The 19,876-nt window shown below is 41.8% G+C and overlaps 1 protein-coding gene across 9 annotated transcripts in view; it reads right to left on the reverse strand.

Moving 5' to 3' along the window:
* The window catches only part of KIF6 (kinesin family member 6), a 332,020-nt gene extending 315,608 nt beyond the window's left edge, over positions 1-16,412 (reverse strand). For 2 of the 9 annotated variants that reach the window (XM_061624910.1, XM_061624909.1), the window contains exons 1-3: positions 15,997-16,406; positions 14,433-14,542; positions 10,386-10,460 (exon numbers count right to left, since the gene is read on the reverse strand). In XM_061624910.1, the coding sequence (XP_061480894.1) occupies positions 10,386-10,460; positions 14,433-14,542; positions 15,997-16,131 (320 nt within the window). In that variant the 5' untranslated portion in view covers positions 16,132-16,406. Of the gene's footprint in view, positions 1-10,385; positions 10,461-14,432; positions 14,543-15,996 lie in introns of all 9 variants that reach the window. The other 7 variants (XM_061624907.1, XM_061624908.1, XM_061624903.1 and 4 more) reach the window with 6 other exon arrangements.
* Between the last annotated feature and the right edge of the window lie 3,464 nt (positions 16,413-19,876).

Here is a 19,876-nt window from a genome sequence, read left to right on the forward strand (position 1 = left end):
CCTGATCAGTCCTACAGGGCACATGATCTCCCATCTCCATAAACTGCTGTTAACATATTCACAGAATATAATTAGTTGTATAATTAGTATTCATGATATCTTTGACTTTTACTAACTGTTTTAAGAAAATTTTGAAATCCGATTTAAATAAAAAATCTGATCTTTGTATTTAAAAAAAATCATAGATTTTTTTCCCAGTGGTTATGCTCTGTCTCCACAGTTGGAGACAGTATGCTTTTGAATACCAGTTGATGGAAATTGCAGGAGGTGACACTGTTGTTGTACTCAGGTCCTGCTTGTGGGTTCCCCAAAGGCATCTGGTTGGCCACTGTAAGAACCAGACGCTGCACTAGATGGGCCACCAGCCTGATCCAGCAAGCTCTTATGTTCTTATGTCCTGCTATAATCTATAGCAGCTTGAATGGTTGGGCCCTGCAATTTGTGTCAAAATAAATTTTAAAAGATACTATGCTATATCAGTTTGATGACAACTTAGCAATCCTTGATACATATTCAAATCTGTGGCCCCATAGCTAAAAGTCTTTTAAGAAGACACTTTAATTACTGTAGTTTTGACACTTCATTTTTTAGCAAGAGGTAAAAAGGAGAAAAGAAAACAAACCCAAAACATGCTAAATAAAAACCCTATAATCATGTCAAACTGGTATTCAAAAAGGGCATTATTTTCCTCCCCCACCATGCTGCAAATAGATTCTACAGAACTCTGTGTCAAACCACCTACACTAATAAGAATAAGGATGTGATACATGTTTGTCTATTATATAGCTTCACCACTGCTTACCAAGAGATATAAAAAGATAATTCCTTCCAGTATATCATTGCTTCTCAACCACCAAGCCATTGCCTAGAACTAGTTTTAGATCTTCCTACTGAGCCCCAAGTGGGAGAGACATTTATGTTGATTTACCAATCCCAAGTTCATATTCCAGATCTTTTTTCTCCCATAGTTCATAGATGTGGTTGTTGATGTGAGATGTAATCCTTCAGAATAAGACTGCACACATACACATATCTTGAAAGAGGCAGGATACTTCTGACTTCCTAGCAAAATAATAAAGCAACTAGTCTGGGTACCTCCTATTCCACTTTATGTGCAGCTAGCCACTGAGTCATGGAGTACCTTGTCAGTGTTACTCAGCTTCAGGCAAGCAGGCATGCAAGAGAAGGAAGTGTCAACGGTGATAACTAGGAAATTAGCAGTGGCACTGCAGAATCTGTTCGTTTCCACCAGAATCTGCAACGGCTCCAGGGTCATTTTCTGTTACCATTACATCCTCTTGCATGCCCACCTGCACAGCTGTTGTGTAGGGCAGGGTTCAGCACAGAAGCAGGTGAGGGGACAGACAGTCAGGGACTTAGTGGTTCACAGCACAAACAGTGGAGCCCTCCAACTCATCCCAGAGTACTTCCTCCATGTACAGTACTGTTATCAGAAGTTTTAATTCCACTGAACACAGGCTTTTTACATTATTTATTTACTATTATTTATTCACATTTAATACTTAGATTTCATGCTGCAATAATCAGAGTTCAAAGAAAGTAGACTATTTGGATAGCAGACTTTTGGTCTGAAGTCCTCAATATTTTGGAGCACTAACAAGGAAAGAAAAAGCTCCTGGACAAGAGATCAGGGCTACTACATCCATGGCCAAATTTAAACCCTTGACAAATGCCAGTTGGCAAGAAAAGTACACGGAGATACTGGAGAACAGCGGTATAGTCGTCCAGGGCCTCAGGGGGTATCAGACCCCTTACTTTTGGGGAAGTGGTCCCAGCCAGGTCCCTATGTCTCCAACGTCCTATGAGCCAATCAGCATGAAATGGTAGTGTGTTAGTCACTGAGAAGAATCTTCTAACATGCTTCCTTTTCCTTTCTTGTTGATAGGACCCAATCAGAGTAAAAGGAGGTGAGGCAGCCACTGAGAAAACTCTTTTCAGTAGCTAATACTCCCTTTCATGCATATTGGCTCCTAGGGACATCTGTTGTTGTGGAAAAAGGCATGAACAAGGATCGCATTCTCAACCCAGCAGCAAAAGGGCGGGGCATGGCTGTGACTATCATGAAGGGACCCTGCACTGCTGAATTTGCCACTACACTATTGCTGGAGGCTGTGGCATCAGGGCTTCCTGGCTTGCCCACCAATCTCCACCCTTTCCTCAAAATTGTTCTCCCATAAAACTAGTTGCTGACCAGGATCCTAGGAATATGTGCGTAACATTTTTAAGGTACTGATCCAGGACTCAAGTTAATCAATGTATCACTTAGACCCACAAAAAAGATGTCTGGCATTTGCACTTTAAGTTGTGATTTCAAAAGAAGACAAACTTGTGTTACAACAATTTACTGTGGTTAAGCATTCTTTAAAGTAAGCTACAATAACACAAAACTCTGCAAACTCCAATAATAAATTTTCTGGTTGAATATATGAGACAGAGTGCACTTAGCCAGGTTAGGAACGTGCTGTTCCAGATGCTGTATAAACATAAAACTAAATGACCAAGTCTTGTTCCAAAGAATTTACAGTCTAAAATACCAGAAGCATTAAATGATCTATAACTGGAAAACTGACAATATCTTTCTTTTCAGTATTAGGGTAATATAAATAAGTTTTTTAAGCCTTTTCTTCATGTAGCCACTGTGTTGGAAACCATTTTGTCTTGCCAGTTAAATTGCAAGGCAACCTACTGTACCACCAAAGATCACCTACATGTCCAGAATCAACCTGCTGCAGCTGCACTCAATCGAGCCACAAAACAAGCTCAAGAGGACGAAAAATGTGATATGCTACACCACAGCTGAATGGCTGGGACAATGAACAAAGAATAATGGGCGATATCTGTTCTTTGTGGGGAAAAGCAATGAAGAGTGACACATATTCTCCTACATAACATGCGAAAGCAACAAATTCATGCAATATTTGAATATCTAAAATGTGAAAGTCTGTGTTTCATTAGATGTAGATGCCAAGTAAGAACATATTGTCTGTTTTAAAATATATTTCAAACTGACACAAATGTAATAGTCCCAATCTCCTAATCATAGTTGCAAGGATGGGAGGAGGCTGAAGATTCACTCTTCCACCCTACTGTCCTCGCGTGCACGAATTCATCCTCTCTTCCATCGTTTGATTTATGCATGCATTAGCATTAAATATGGTTAACCAGGACTGCTATTATAAACCAGAAAATGTGGTTTCATCCCTCATCACGGGGCAGTCCTAGTTAGTGAGAAATGTACATGTAAGCCCCCGTCACTAAAGAAAGCCATGGAAGTGAGGGAAGAATTCACATGCACAAACAAATCCACAGCATATTCTCAATTTCCTAACCATAATTAGGAAACTGGGAACATCTGCATCCAGCCATAAGAAACTTTCTTAATTTTGAGATATTTTCATTTTAATCTTACTGCTATTTAATATAACTGCTTTAACACATCTGAGAGACCATCCAGACCACACAACAACACCTGCTTAATAAATTCAGTACTGGATCCCCACCCGCAGCCCACTGTGTGTTTGATGCATGCAGTGACTTCAAATTAAATTCAGATGCCTACAAGCAGCTAGCTAGTGCATAGGGCTGTTGCCATGGCACATCTTGTTATAGTAAGTCCCACTAGGAGTGGTGGGTCTTGATGACATGCTGTCATTCTCCAGAGCAATTTTACATATTTAATATTTTAAATAAGACAGAGAATCATTACATGGTTCTTCTCTCATTGCTGTATCAAGCTATTAGGTGCTCTACATTCATAAATGTGGTTCAGAGTGCCAACTAAAACCAACATTGCAAACCATATTTTCATTCTGATTCTTATACGAGGATTTTAAGTTACACTTAAACCATTTCCTACTTTGGACGTCAAGGGAATCTGTGATTTACCAAACCAGGAAGTCGATCTCAAGTAGAGCGTGTGAGAAGAAAAGGAGGGAATGCTCAAGCTTGTAGCTTGTTCCTGCTCCACTAAGCCATGGTTTTCTGGAGCAGCACTGTTACTTCTGAACCAGATCAGAATGTAATATTATATTTGCTAATAGACAAAAAACCTTGCAGTTTAAGAATGTACCTATAGCCCACATATCTTTCTATCAAACTTTAAAAAGCAAGGAAATTGGGCAGCTATAGTGAATGCACCAGGGTAGCAGGAGACCTGACCTCCTCTCTGAGATATTGGACTGCCCTACAAAGTTGTCAAAATGCAAACACAATTTGGGTTGGTCTTTCACATTCCAATCCACTTCCTTTGTAGCTTGGAAGAATTTGGTAACATGTGCCTCTGAGCATATGGTGAGTGGTGGCAATACCTGCCATCTCCAAAGAAGGAGAATTACATTTTTGTATGTTGGTGTTCTTACTTTGGTTCATTTCTGTATTACTATTGTTTCTAGAGAGAATCTAATGTAGAAAATTTTATTTCTCTCATTATTCATCCTAGAAACCTGTGCCAAATTTATTTTTATTAATTTCAAAGCCTTTTTATTGGTCAGAGAGCCAGTGTGGTGTAGTGGTTAAGGTGTTGGACTATGACCTGGGAGACCACACAGCCACGAAGCTCACTGGGTGACCTTGGGCCAGTCACTGCCTTTCAGCCTCAGAGGGAGGCAATGGTAAACCACCTCTGAATACCACTTACCGTGAAAACCCTGTTCATAGGATTGCCATAAGTCGGAATCGACTTGAAGGCATTACACATTTATTGGTCAGTGTCATATGATGGTGAAGACAGCCTTTTGTGTTTCAAATTGGAGGTTATGTCCTATTTCTATTTTGGGTGCATTAACAGCTGAATCTGAAACTGAAGTCTGATGTAAAATCAGACTGATTACAATATGTTGCTACTTCAGGAGTGACCCTAGCTGTTGGAAAAACAGCCTGCCCAAGATGCATGTTTTTAGTCTGCTATGTTTAAACCACTTCATTTAAGGCAAGGTGGGCACGGTCAATATAAAACACAGAGCACACCTAGAATTTTGCTAGAATATATTTCACCTTCCACTGTTTCATCTTGTGCAAACTGAGACACTCCTGATGTCTACTGGAGACTATTTGGCAGAATAGTCAGTGCCATTATTCCACAATTATTTTTGGACTTTTTTTTAGTGTAAATTTTGCAAAGTGTTGCTGTACTTCGCATATTCCCAGAAACAGAAGCAAAAGAAAATGATTTCCTATAGGAAACTTCATTAAAATTGCAAAGTAAATCAGACATATTTAAAGTGACTATCTGAACTTTATCAACTGTATCTTAATATTGTTGCTTCCTTCCTGCTAAAACAAGATCAGCATGGCACATGTCTTCTTTCTATTATTTGGGCTGATTGCAGGTGTTGCCACTACTCACCATATGCTCAGAGGCGCATGTTACCAAATTCTACACAGCAAGTGGATTGGACTGTGAAAGACCAACACAAATTGTGTTTGCATTTTGACAAATTTGTAGGGCAGTACAATATCTCAGAGAGGAGGTCACGTCTTCTGCTCCCCTGGTCCCTTCACTATAGCTGCCTGATTTCCCTGCTTTTTAAAGTTTGATAGAAATATCTTTGGGCTATAGGTACATTCTTAAACCGCAAGGGTTTTTGCCTATTAGCGAATTCATCTGCTTTTTAATCCAGAAGGTAAGAAAAGAGATCCTGTGCAAGTTTGCTGAGAATGCATTGATCATTTGCATGCTTATTGAGTTCAGTGGGATTTACTTCCCTGCAATCATGCTTCGGATAGGTGAAACTGACCACAGGAGATGGGGAGGGGAGGAGGAGGAGGAGGGAGGGGAGGAAAAGCAGAGGGAAGGAAGGGGAGGGAGGACAGGTTTAATCATTTGCATGTTTATTGAATTCAGTGGGATTTGCTCCCATGCAATCATGCTTAGGATAGGTAAAACTGACTGGGGGGAGGGAAGGAGGGCTGGGCAGGGGAGGAGGAAGAAGGAAGAGGGCAGGATTGGAGGAACGGAGAGGCGAGGGGAAGGAGGAGAAAGACACCTTCCCCACGCAAATAGAAAGCCTGCCCCAAGCCTATTTAAATGGTCTCAAAAGACGTGTCTAATTGCTGCAACAATGCTTTAGCTTAAGTAGCCATGCCTAGTTATGCTGTGTAGAGAGACTCAGGGTCCTGTATAATCTGTAAGCTGATCTATGAAACACTCTAAAATGAGATTTCACATTAAACATAACGAAGAAAAACACACAAGTGAGTCGGAGTCTGAATCCAACAATAGGAGTTACAGTCTAAAACATCAGGAGGGTACCAGGTTAGGAAAGGCTTAGGTAAAACAGTATTTCAAATGAGCCTAAAGAAGTCCATGTGATCTAGGGAAATCAGAAGATTAAAAGCCCAATCCTATGCAGACTGGTCAGAAGTAAATCTCACTGAGTTCAGTGGGGCCTGCTCTCAAGTGAATGTGGACAGGATTACAGTCTTAAAAACATTTTAAAAAATGTAATATTACAACAAGGAGTTTGAAGGAGGGAAGTTTAAAGAAAGAAAAAAATAGAAAGAAAAAAAATCAACTTTTCATCTTGCCAGCAAGACACTGGAAACCTCTAATTAGCATCATGCATGTCTTCTCCTTTTATTATTTTTTGACATTGTTCTGGATTTATTCTGTTGTGAATTTAGTTTCCCTGTGATCATATGACAAACAACCTTGGAATGCTGCTGAAAAACTTCACTGAGATTTCTGTTGTGTTACTTTCCTAGAAACATATCAGTAAAGCTGCTCCTTCACTACTGGTATGCTTTTCTCTTCAGAAACAGGTTTGTCTGAGCTTTCAGAAAATGGATCTGCCAAACTGGCATACAAATCTTTATGTTTGTGTGTGTGTGTGTGTGTGTATGTGTGTTTAAGATAATAAAACCAAAATTCATTATAAAGAATCACACAATATCAAAATAGCAACAATTAATCTAATTCTAACAACCTATAAAGGAATTTTGGCATACTCAATTATAGAATGAATAAAAGCAGCTGAAGCACTATTCATAGAATCATAGAATAGTAGAGTTGGAAGGGGCCAATAAGGCCATCAAGTCCAACTCCCTGCTCAATGCAGGAAGGAGAAGAATATTGCAGAATATGTACACATTTGTAAATATATACTTGAAAAATAACATTATGCATTACAGAAGTTTTTTTAACTGCACTTACAAAGCATAGTACAAAAGATGAGCTATGTTGCAAGAAAACTGCAGTTACCAGCAAGTGAAAACATCCTGCAGTTTTATAAACAAAAACAGAACAAAAGTGTTACTCAGCTATTTGGAAACAAGCAATATAACAATGGGCTAAATTACAACAAATTTAAAAAAGAATACAAACACTGTAAGAACGTATTCTGCTGCCTGTTGATTGACAAATTTAATTCATATATTTTGTTATTTCTCCAAAAAGTGTGTGAAGCCATATTGGGGGGGGGGGGAAATAGACAGAACATGAGCCTTAAATTCCAAAATAAGAACACATTTTTTTTAAAAAAATGTCTAGGACAGTCAGTTAAAAACTAAGGAGGATTCAGATGCTAAATCAACAACAACAACAACTTTATTATGGTCATAGACCAGAAATTATGCTAAATCATAACATGAGACTTGGCCCACTCATAGAGCTGGCTTGCATGCAACACTAAAACTATGGTTTAGTGCCACATGGATAAGCCTAAGCAAGCTCGAGCAAAGCACTGAGCAAAGCATTGAGGCCACCCACCCCACCCCCCCGATCCACCTCCCATGTGACTGGTAATTCTGCCATGTTTACTTTCAGTTTCAAAAGATCTCAGCTTAGTGTTATATGCAAACCAGCAGTCATCCCTTACAACAAAGGTTAGTTACTAAACAAGCCAACTTCAAAATATAAATAAAAACATGATGAAACATAGTCCCATAAGCTTCCCAGGAAGTGCTGGAGCTGGATGCTTTAAAAGAAGATTAGGCAAATTCATGGAGGACAGGGCTATCAATGGCTACTAGCCATGATGGCTGTGCTCTGCCACCCTAGTCAGAGGCAGCATGCTTCTGAAAACCAGTTGCCGGAAGCCTCAGGAGGGGAGAGTGTTCTTGCACTCGGGTCCTGCTTGCGGGCTTCCCCTGGGCACCTGGTTGGCCACTGTGAGAACAGGATGCTGGACTAGATGGGCCACTGGCCTGATCCAGCAGGCTCTTCTTATGTTCTTATGAGGCAGGAAAGAGCCTCACACTTCTACAAGAGGGTGCAAGGGTTAAAAAAAATGTTTAAAGCAAGATTTAAAAAATCCTTGGCCCCTGTGTAAAGTTAAGGTAAATGCTAAGTGCTAAACCTACCCCTGAAACTTAATCCAAAGCCGTACCCCCCCACTACTTTTGGGGGCATCTTTGCTTCACACAAATTAAAAATGTAATTAATAATAAAAATGCTACTAACCCAATTATTCAGGTTAAGGGAAGGAACGAAGGAGTGTACAGCTATAAGAATTTGCTTACTAACTGGCACCTGTTCATCTTGAACAGACACTTTAATAAATTTTAGTTAGCTCCCTAGGCTATCCTTGATGCAATTAAAATCTAATAACATATGAAACTATTGGTGATTTGTTACAGCAGCAGTTTATTCCAATATTTATGAAATGTAACAAAACAATACGCAGATTTTATCCATTGTGAATTTTTAAGTAAGAGACCAACATGTGAAACTTGCAGCAAATTTATCTCTGCATGCAAGAAGCTAGTAACATTTTCTTTGAAAATCTAAATTAAAAATAGCAGCCAAAGCTCCCCTTCCCCATACCTGGCATTAGGGCCCTCATGTCTAATGCCCCTTACGTTTAATCAAAGAATTGCTCACCCAGTACTTAATGCTGCCTTTGTAACTAACTGGTCCTTCTATTTTGTACTTAACTGCACATTCTCTTATGCTCAGCTATGGTTTATCGCATCATTACTAATCCCCCATTGTATAAATTTAAAGTGTGCTGTGGCACTTCATCACTCTCAGCTAAAGACCAAAATACATGTTGGTCAGGTACATGTCTACATCTGTTTACACATGTAGATGAGGCCTGTGGTAACATGATAGTCAAAACAGAAATATGTCTTCGCCAGTGGCAGACAGCGTGGTGGGGCAGAGATGCTTACCTGATCTCCTGGCAGGCGAATCGCTGCTGCTTATTGGGAGGAAGAGAAGAAAGGTGGGATTGTGGGCAGCATCATGGAAATACACTGGCAGAAACACCAGCTCAGCTCTGCTGCTGTGTTTCAAAGGATCTCAGAGTAGTGTTATATGGGTGGAGACTTGGGTTTGTATTCAATATAGCACTAGACAGATTGTTCTGTCAGCATAAGGACTTCTCCTTCCACAACAGAACAGTCTCACCCTCTCCTCTCCCCAAACACCCCTAAATCTGTTCTGGAGTTTCCCCCAATCCTCCAGAGCAGATTTGGGGGTGGCATGGGACATGCGTGGGGGGGGGAGCAGAGGGAGGAATCCCACTGCACTAACCCTTGAGCTAGTGTTAAGTTTCTAGATGAGAGAACATGAGCACTGTGAAGATGGATGTTCTCCTGACTAGACTGAGGTCGTTCGTTTATTAAGTTATGGTCATAGACCCAATAAGACTGAATGAAAATGAAATGGACTGCCTTCAAGTCGATTCCGACTTATGGTGACCCTATGAATAGGGTTTTCATGGTAAGCAGTATTCGGAGGTGGTTTACCATTGCTTTCCCCTGAGGCTGTGACTGGCCCAAAGTCACCCAGTGAACTTCATGGCTGTGTGGGGATTTGAACCCTGGTCTCCCAGGTCATAGTCCAACACTCCAACCACTATACCACACTGGCTCTCTAAGACTAAATACAAAGTAATAAAAAAGTAGGTGGGGAAGGAGAACTCGGGAAGCAAAGGGAAACATGGAGGTGGGTGATGCTAGGGAGTGCTGATGTCTAATTAAACACCTCTAATACGTTGACCAGTAAATTTCCCATTGCTTCTCAATGGAGCTTCCTTCTCTCATGGAGCTTCTGTTGCGCTGCTGAGTTTTGGAATCAAGGCATAGGCACTTAGGATGATATTTAAAATAGCAGCCGGGCTGAGTTTCTCACTAACACTTAACACTGAATTTGCCTTTTCAACTGCCGCTGCATAGAGCTGAAATTATCAGAGAACTTTCTTTAGAAACTATCAACATAAATGTGATCCGTCTGTTTTATCCCAGTGTGCAACACTTTGCACCTACCTACACTGAAGAGCCACATTTACCCTTTGTTCTCAAATTACCTCTGGGAACAACAAAAACCATGTATAACCCCATTTAAAAGCAACACAGGTGATTATCAGACCTTGATTTAATTAATGAAAAAACTTACACATATCTGTTAAAAGAATCAAACTTACCATTCTGCAACTGGCTTAGCAATGGCTTCAAAAATTTCATCTTGTTTTGATTCCTGATCAAAAACCTTCTGAAATCTGCAAATTGTAAACAATTGGTCACACAAAACGTAAAACAGTACTTGATTTTATTTTATTTTTTAAAAGTGTTTCAAACTATGTCAATGTTTACATCACTGGACTTACATAACCAGTATAATGTTTTCCCTGTAGTCTTTACCACACTATGCTGTTGTGCTATTGTATCCACGAAAGACTGTAAACACTGCTGCTTTGATAAACTCTCCCTTTATAAAACCCTCTGATAAAATTATACTGCTTAGAAAAAAGCAAACTGTATTTTACTACTGTCATGGGGATCAGTGTTTTGAAATGGCCTCACAGAGGAACTTGTATAAGCAACACTTGAATCAAATAGACCATATAAACAGTGCAGATTCTTTCCAGTCATTAAGGAAGTTATTCTAGCAGATCAAATCCTTCAAAAGAATTGTGCCCTATTTCAAACATCCAATACAACTAAATATCTAAAGTTTTAGTATCTTAATGTGGCATCATACTTACAATAAAAATGGGAATGGACTGCCTTCAAGTCGATCCCGACTTATGGCTACCCTATGTATAGGGTGTTCATGGTAAGCGGTATTCAGAGGGGGTTTACCATTGCCTCCGTCTGAGGCTAGTCCTCCCCAGCTGGCTAGGGCCTACTGAGCTTGCCACAGCTGTACAAGCTAGCCCCTTCCTTGTCCGCAACTGCCAGCTGGGGGGGCAACTGGGCTCCTTGGGACTATGCAGCTTGCCCATGGCTGCACAGGTGGCAGGGCACATAACCCCTGAGCCACTCACTGTGGGGGTGATCTTTAGCTGGCCCTTTATGCCCAGGCAGAGCTTGGAAACATTACTTTTTTGAACTACAACTCCCATCAGCCCCAGCCAGTGCTCTGGACTCTGGACTCCCAGCCCGGCTCTCCTCCCCACTGTGCTATACCAGCCATCCTATACTTACAATAAGCTCTATTTAAAGATTACAGCAGCCTCTGGACAAGTGAACTCCTGGTAGGAGAACATTGCTCTATAGAACACTTCTGTCAAATACATATTTTGCTTCTCTAATACACACTATTCTGAATTATCCCATTTTGTTCTAATTCAAATATCATGGAAGCCTTCTTTAGAGTTCTGGTTCTCATAACAATTCACTTCAGCATACAACAGTTAATGTTATTTGTACTACAGAATAACTAAAATTAAAATCTAAAACCACAATACTAAAAGCTACTACTTAGTCACTAAGCTTTAGTGCTTAATAGCAGAATAATTAACAAAGGCATTCTTTGAGCATGGTTATGAGAAATGGCATCTTCCATGAATATCAATAACCATCTACTCATTCCCAAACAGAACAGACAGAAATCTTGCTTTAAAATGCAATCTTAAGCACATTTACTCAGAAATAAATTTAGCGGAATTAAGTGGGATTTATTCAGATAAGTATCCATACTGCAACCTAGGTATGCAGTCTTGGAAAAAAAGAAAGGAAAAGAGTACTTCTAGACCATGATTTTGCCAACTGCCTACCCCCAATATAAAGGGTGGAAATCAGGATCCCAAACCATGCACTTCCTTTGATTTCACTCACTTTCTGGATGGAAATACAGAGCTATTCACATTAAAGAAGTGAGTTTTAAAGAAAACACAGAAGCTGACTAGCATGCCTCAGTTCTTTGGTGTGTATGCTTACTTTTATTTCAGATTATTGAAATAAAAAATTTAAGTGTCACAATGTTTGCCCTTTATTGAAGGTCACCATGCACTGTAGTTCAGGCATGGAAGCACTGAAGAAAGTTAACAGCATCTTTTACAAAAGTGAGTTTTGTAAAGTTATCCGCAGTACTAATTCATCTAACTTAGTTGTTGATATGATCTTGAACAGTACCAAGAAAACATATGGCTAACACAGAAAAAAGGGAAAGTCCCAATGAAATTAAAAAATGTTTAAATGCTTGTTCTCAGAATTGTTAACTTTAGCTTAATCATTGCTTTTTTGTTATATTTACATCCTGTATTTGCTTCATGGAATTCAAGACAGCATATGCAGGGTTCGCAGGCAGTCCCCTATCATGGCACTCATCAGACCTAATCCTGGTTGCCTTCACCAAAGTCTACATCATGTATCTTCGGAACATGTCTGGGGACCTCACTCTTTTAAACTCCTGTGACTAGTGTGCCACAGGAGCATGCTACATATGTGGGCCTTAATCCCTTTTAAAAGTGTGGGTACCACTGGAGCAGATTTACTCACATAACATAAACTATTGTAAGAATTTATCTTACAGTAATGTAAACTTTGGAAGAAGTGTGTTAGGTACTATCAGGGCTATATTAATACCGTGACTTGTGCCACATCAGGGTATTAAAAAAATTAATCCTAGGTGCAGAGGGCAATTGTCCACCAAGATAATTGAGCACAGTACATGGAAATACAAAAATTGCCCCCCTGGCTGCAATTAATGGTAGTGAAAAAACCTTCCATTAGGAGGCAATGGAAAGTTTTCTCCTATGACTAATTGTAGCAAAGGGAGCAATTATCATCAGGATCACAGTTGGAAGGGAAGGATTAAACTTCCCCTCCTTGCAAATTCAGTCCTGATGAAAACATTTTTAAAATCCTCTGGCATGACTGAAAACAATGCTATTAACATAAAATATAATCGGGCCCTAAGAGAGGAGTGGGGAACAGATCTGGAGGGCACTATGTTGGAGAAGACTGATTTAGCTGAAGGGATTATTAAAGAGTGGTATTATAACCATTTTCAAATATTTGAAGGCTGTTTACATAAATGATGGAGCATTTTTTCCTGTTGCTCCTGAAGATAGGATCCAAACCAAGAGGTTCAAATTAAAAAAAGGTATTTCAGCTAAATACGAGACCTTCCTAATGTGAGTTGTTCAACAGTGAAACAGACTGCCTCATAAGTGATAAGTGATATTGAGAAAGTGGATAGAGAAAAGTTCTTCTCCCTCTCTCATAATACTAGAACTCATGGACATTCAACGAAGCTGAATGTTGGAAGATTCAGGACAGACAAAAGGAAGTACTTCTTTACTCAGCGCATAGTTAAACTATGGAATTTGCTCCCACAAGATGCAGTAATGGCCACCAGCTTGGATGGCTTTAAAAGAAGATTAGATAAATTCATGGAGGACAGGGCTATCAATGGCTACTAGCCATGATGGCTGTGCTCTGCCACCCTAGTCAGAGGCAGTATGCTTCTGAAAACCAGTTGCCAGAAGCCTCAGGAGGGGAGAGTGTTCTTGCACTTGGGTTCGACTTGCGGGCTTCCCCCAGGCACCTGGTTGGCCACTGTGAGAACAGGATGCTGGACTAGATGGGCCACTGGCCTGATCCAGCAGGCTCTTCTTATGATAGACTCTCCTTTGTCAGAGGTGGATGATCTCCTATCAGAGATGCTATAACAGCAACTTTCCTGCACTGCCAGGAGGTTAGACTAGATGACCTTTGATTATATTTTATGACTGTGCAATTTCAGTCATTCAGAAGTAAAAATTAAAGCATAGATGGTTACGAGGGTTTTTTTCTGACAGCAGTATTAGAAACATTATTAATATGGGAAGAAGGAAACTGACATCCAATTCACCTTATTTTCTTGCCATGGAGAACATGAGAAGAGTGTATAAACTTCATACTCTCTAAGCTTGGTTTTGTATGATTTGATGGGTCCCCAACTTTGTAACCAGGGTAGAGCTGAAACTAAAAGAGGCACTGAAAGTCTGGGAAGTCTAGGATATAATTTAAAAATCCCAAACAATCTGGGAGAAACTAGGGAGCTGCAACAACCTCTCAAACTTCCACCCTAGAACATCCCCTGTAATAACCCTCTTTTCAGCACAGGGTTCAGTGGGAGGAGGAAAAGGTTACAAGCGATACGTTAACATAATGAAACATTATCAGAAGGCATCTCAGCGTTTTGCCATTTGAAATGTTTGAACATATAAAATTCCAAAAATAACAACCCTAAATTAACTTACTTAAATTTGTAGCTTTCACGTTTGTTATTGACGAATCCATCTGCCAAATCACGTGGTACAATGATCTCCAAACTGAATGCTGACGTCTCAGCTTGATCAACTGAATATATCTATGATATATATATATATGAAGTATCTGAAGATGTTATTTGTATTGGTGAAATTATTCTAACTCAGTTTTATTCAGAACACAGCATACATTATTATTATACCAAAAACTGTACACTCTAAAGACAACTTCTAGTAAGCCTTTAAATTTGGGGGGGGGGGGTTGGGGTTGGGTTACATCTACAAGGAATTCCAGTAATAAAAACAGCAATGTCAATAAGAGATTATATTCACATTGGATTGCAAGTTATGGTCAAATATAATAAAGAAAATATCTTTGTAGGAAAAACATGTATCCCTTTCACTTGTAGTTTATAGTGTTATAAAGACAGGGCATTTCATGTACTTGCTAGAAGTCATATCTTAACCACCCATTCAGTCCAGACCTATGCATACCAACTCAGATATAAGCCCCAATTGGTTTAATGGTTCTTACTTCCAATCAAGTATGAACAAGATTCCAGTCTTAATGAATCCGTTCAGTCTAGTGAAACCACAGCTCTCAAACATAGGACCAGCCATAAATAGTAGCTGAAGCCTTGCAGGTAGACTGCTAAGAAACCTGAATGCCACAAAGTGAGGCCATACAGCAAGGGGTGGGGGGCCTTCCAAGTGCAGACAGATGTCATGGCTTTTTCTGGCAAGGTTTTTGCACGTTGAAAAGCTACATGATAGCAGGTAAAGCTTTTCCAATTAATCATGGTGGGTGGAAGGGGGTAAGGAAAAAGGGTTTCAGTTGCAAAGCTGCCTGCCCAATAACTGTTAGAGATAACCCAAGCAAAGAATAATTTCATTGGTTGCTATTCCTTAAAAATATATTATAATCACTGCATTCAAAATTGCTTTGGAAAAAGCAACATCATCATCTTACAACAGCATTCTGAACGTCATGATCGAAATCCCAGTTCACGTGTAACCAACAACCCATTCTTATGCCGATATTTTATGTTATTATTTATTTTATATACCACTTAATGTCAAAATAAGAGTCTATGATGCGACTGGCTTCCTCCCATAATAGCTTAGATCCCATTGAAAGCTTTCTCTTTTAGAATGGTACCGAGAAATTAGTTCTCTGATGAGAGTTTCAATTCACCAGAATTTATGAAAATCACATGAAGGGCAGGGCTGCCTGAAGTCACCAGCAACACGTCTCCAACTGCTGTTTACACACTCAGTTTCTAGGCAGCAGCCACATCTACATCCTTTCATGGAGCAGTAGTATACCAGTACAAAGCACAATTCAGCAGATCGCCCTGTCTTCTTTCAGCTCCTCTCCACAACAGAGTTCCCTCCGTCTCAAGGTCTACCCTAACATACACCCCTCCCCGCCCTGCTGCACACAAGCTCTGCGTATTAATTCTTTCTCTCAGGAACTTTACAACACGCTGCCTCAGGCTTTGGACTTTCTCTGCTCACCCCCCCTCCCCCTCAGTTGGTTCTTTTCTGCACCTACCCCCGGCGGCTGCCTTTTGCCGAGGGGTTTCACCCGAGCATAGATCTGGATCGTTTGTTTCACCATCTCCTTAAACTTTCTCCTGGCGATAGGACAGCGAGGGGGCGCTAGGCCCCTCATAGCAACGGTAACCATGGAACGCTACCCAGCATGCCTAGAGCCTCGGAGACAGGGCTTGGGAAACCTGTATCGCGCAGCGCATGCAGGGGAGGAGGGCAGGTTCTTTGTGCGGCGGGTGCGGGTCGCGCCGGGTGACACCACGAGCCGCTGCCCCCCCCCACGCCCTAGGCACCGCCGCTGGGAAGCAGCAGGTGCAGCCAAGGAGGAGAGAGAGAGAGAGAAAGATCAGGAGCGAGTGCAGCGACTGCCCTCTTCCCTCAGCGCCCGCCCTGCCGCCTCACAGGCTGGCTCCTTCGCACTCCCTCGAGCTAGATTTGCTCTCAAATTGAGTGACGAATGTGAGAGCAAGCGGCTCCTCCGGTGGAGGAAAAGGTCAATGGAACTCTAATGGTTAATGGGCCAAAGGGGTAGGGTGGTCCTTAGATTCTGAAACACTTCCAGTTCCCAAACGAGAGCAGCAATGCGGAAGGGTGCTGGTCCAAAGAAACACAAGGAGGGGGGATGAAAGAGGTATGACGGCAATGAAACCAGTTCCAGCCTCTGAATGAGGACCGGAAGGCTGCATGTCTTCCACCAGTTTTCTGAGTCTCTGGTCATTGCAGCTCCCTGTTCCGGCCTGGTCAGTTTCCTTCGCAAAGAAGGTGGGGAAAGCGGGGACGGAGGAGGGGGGGAATAAACTCCCAGGCTCCACCCCTTTTAAGAACCTGAGGGCTTCTCCGTGCAATCAACTCCAGTCCAATGTCATGCAAAACAGAGCCCAAACTCCATTGCTTCCATTGCCTGGTTTTCTTGCAACCTCCAGATTTTTGGGGGGAAAGGGGCTGTCCTGGTGGAGAGTAAGCCGCCTTGCATGGGGCGGGTGGGAACAGCGGCTGCACTTTGGGATGCCAAAGAGGGTTGGATTTGATGGCCTTATAGGCCCCTTCCAACTCTACTATTCTATGATTCTATGCCCGCCAACTTGGATGGCTTTCAAAGCGGGTTGCACATGTTTCTGGAGGCTCAATGGCTGCTGACCATGATGGCTCTGTTGCTCCCTTCGCTGTTGGAGACAGGAAATGTCTCTGAATACCAGTTGCTGGGAATGTCATTTGGGGGTGAGTGTTGCTGTTGCCCTCAAGGCCTGCTTTCAGGCTTCCCAGTGGGGCCTCTGGTTGGCCACTGAGGACACGATGCTGGGCTCTTGGCCTGACCCAGCAGCCAGGCTCCTCTGATGTTATGAGAGGGGTTGGTCTAGGGCTGGCACCAGACTTTTGGGGGGCTGTAAGCCCAGGGCCGGTAATGGCCCCCACGAACACCTGCCTCCAACAAGGCCAAGGCCCGCCCTTTCTCTGCCCCTGCTTTGACATCGAGGCTGCTCACCACCTTCCACCCCCTGGATACACTTCAGCAGTGGACAGGTGGTGGCTCTTTTGAATGGGGGCTCACCATTTGGGGAACAAAACAAAGCTCATTAGAAGAGCACCTCCTTGGATGCAGAAGGGCCCAGGTTCGATTGCCAACATTTCTGGGAAAGACCCCCTGCCTGAAATCTTGGAGAGCTGCTGCCAATCAGGATAGACAATACTGAACTAGATGAACCAATGATCCTCAGTCTAAAGCAGCTTCCTGAGTTTCAAGGTTTTTGTTGTTATGTGCCTTCTAGTCGATTATGACTTATGGCAACCCTATGAATAAGCAACCTCAAGTAAAATCTGTTGTAAACCGCCCTGTTCAGATCTTGTAAGTTCAGGTATGTGGCTTCCTTTATGAAATCAATCCATCTCTTGTTTGTTCTTCCTCTTTTTCTACTCCCTTCTGTTTTTCCCAGCATTATTGTCTTTTATTTTATTTATTTATTTTATTTAATTTCTATACCGCCCAAAGCCAAAAGGCTCTCTGGGCAGTGTACATAAGAGTAAAACAGCAACATAAAATACAAAAACATAGAAATAAATAGCAAACTCAACAGAACAAATAATTAAATAGCATTAAAATACAATAAAATACAATTAAAGTGTAGTTAAAACAAGCAAAGACTCACATACATACACACACCAATCTCATTCACACCACACAGCATACATCCAGCGACAATGTCCCACGCCGAAGACTCTCCTCGCGCAGTGCAGCGGCCATGATGAAATAGGCTGGGACCTGGTCCTGCAGGGCATGGCGGCTGTTAATAGCAGCAGTCCAGCAGGAAGGGTGGTGGTGGTGACAGCCGGGGAAGCAGCACAGCAGCAGCAGATGACGAGGGGCTGTCCCTCCCTGGCAGCGCAATGTTCCTCTTCCTGCAGGCAGGAATCATGTCTTCTCATTATGTGTCCAAAGTATGATAACCTCAGTTTCATCATTTTAGCCTCTAGTGATAGTTCTGGTTTAATTTGTTCTAACACCCAATTATTTGTCTTTTTCACAGTCCATGGTATGTGCAAAGTTCTCCAACACCACATTTCAAATAAGCTGATTTTTCTCTTATCCATTTTTTTCACTGTTCAATTTTCACATCCATACATAGAGATGGGGAATACCATGGTCTGAATGATCCTGACTTTAGTGTTCAGTGATACATATTTGCATGTGAGTTCTCCAATAGCTGCCGTCCCCAGTCCTAGCCTAATTTCTTGACTGTCTCCATTTTGGTTAATGACTGTGCCAAGGTACTGATAATCCTTGACAAGTTCAGTGTCCTCATTGTCAACTTTCAAGTAGGGAAGGGCTAAGCTGAGGTTGAGGGAGGGGGGATTTGCTGCTCCCCCCCCACCTTGCAATCCTGTGCATGTTTACTCAGAAGTAAATCCCACCCTGTTGAATGGGGCTTACCCACTAGGACTGGCGTCAGTTTTGCTGAGACGGCACCTTGGCATTGCACCTGCACTCTTTGCCCACTCACTTCTCCCTGCCTCCCACCACATCTATGGCTCCCACTGGCGCTCAGAATTATCCCCAGGCCAGCAGAACAGTGAGTGCTTTTCTACCCTATATCTCAGTGGTAGGCTGAGCATGTGCTTTGCATGGAGAAGGTCCTGGGTTCAATCTTTTGCATGTCCTTGTGAAAGGGAAAAATGTTCTAGGTTGTTTGTGTGATGATCCCACAGCTGGATCTGTGTGTGTGTGTGTGTGTGGGTGTGTGTGTGGGTGTGGGTGCGCGCGCGCGCGTGCGCACTATCACATTCAGTGATATACGGGAATTACAATTTACAATTACAATTACAATTCCTTTCTGGAATCAATCCATCTCTTATTTGGTCTTCCTCTTCTCCCGGGCATTTTAGCATGTGTTTTTAAATTTGTATATTTGTATATTTGTTTTTAATGCTTTTAATTGTTGTAAACCCAGAGAGCTATGGGGCGGTATACAAATGTAATAAATAATAATAATAATAATAATAAGTCTTCTCATTATGTGTCCAAAGTATGATAGCCTCAGTTTGATCATTTTAGCTTCATAGAATCATAGAACCATAGAATTATAGAATAGTATGGTTGGAAGGGGCCTACAAGGCCATCGAGTCCAACCCCCTGCTCAATGCAGGAATCCAAATCAAGCATTCCCGACAGGTGGCTGTCCAGCTGCCTCTTGAATGCCTCCAGTGTCGGAGAGCCCACTACCTCTCTAGGTAATTGGTTCCATTGTCGTATGGCTCTAACAGGAAGTTTTTCCTGATGTCCAGTCGAAATCTGGCTTCCTGCAACTTGAGCCCATTATTCCGTGTCCTGCACTCTGGGATGATCGAGAAGAGATCCCGGCCCTCCTCTATGTGACAACCTTTCATGT

The sequence above is a fragment of the Rhineura floridana genome, chromosome 4 (assembly GCF_030035675.1).
Source record: "Rhineura floridana isolate rRhiFlo1 chromosome 4, rRhiFlo1.hap2, whole genome shotgun sequence".
In the NCBI taxonomy this organism is placed as follows: domain Eukaryota; kingdom Metazoa; phylum Chordata; class Lepidosauria; order Squamata; family Rhineuridae; genus Rhineura; species Rhineura floridana.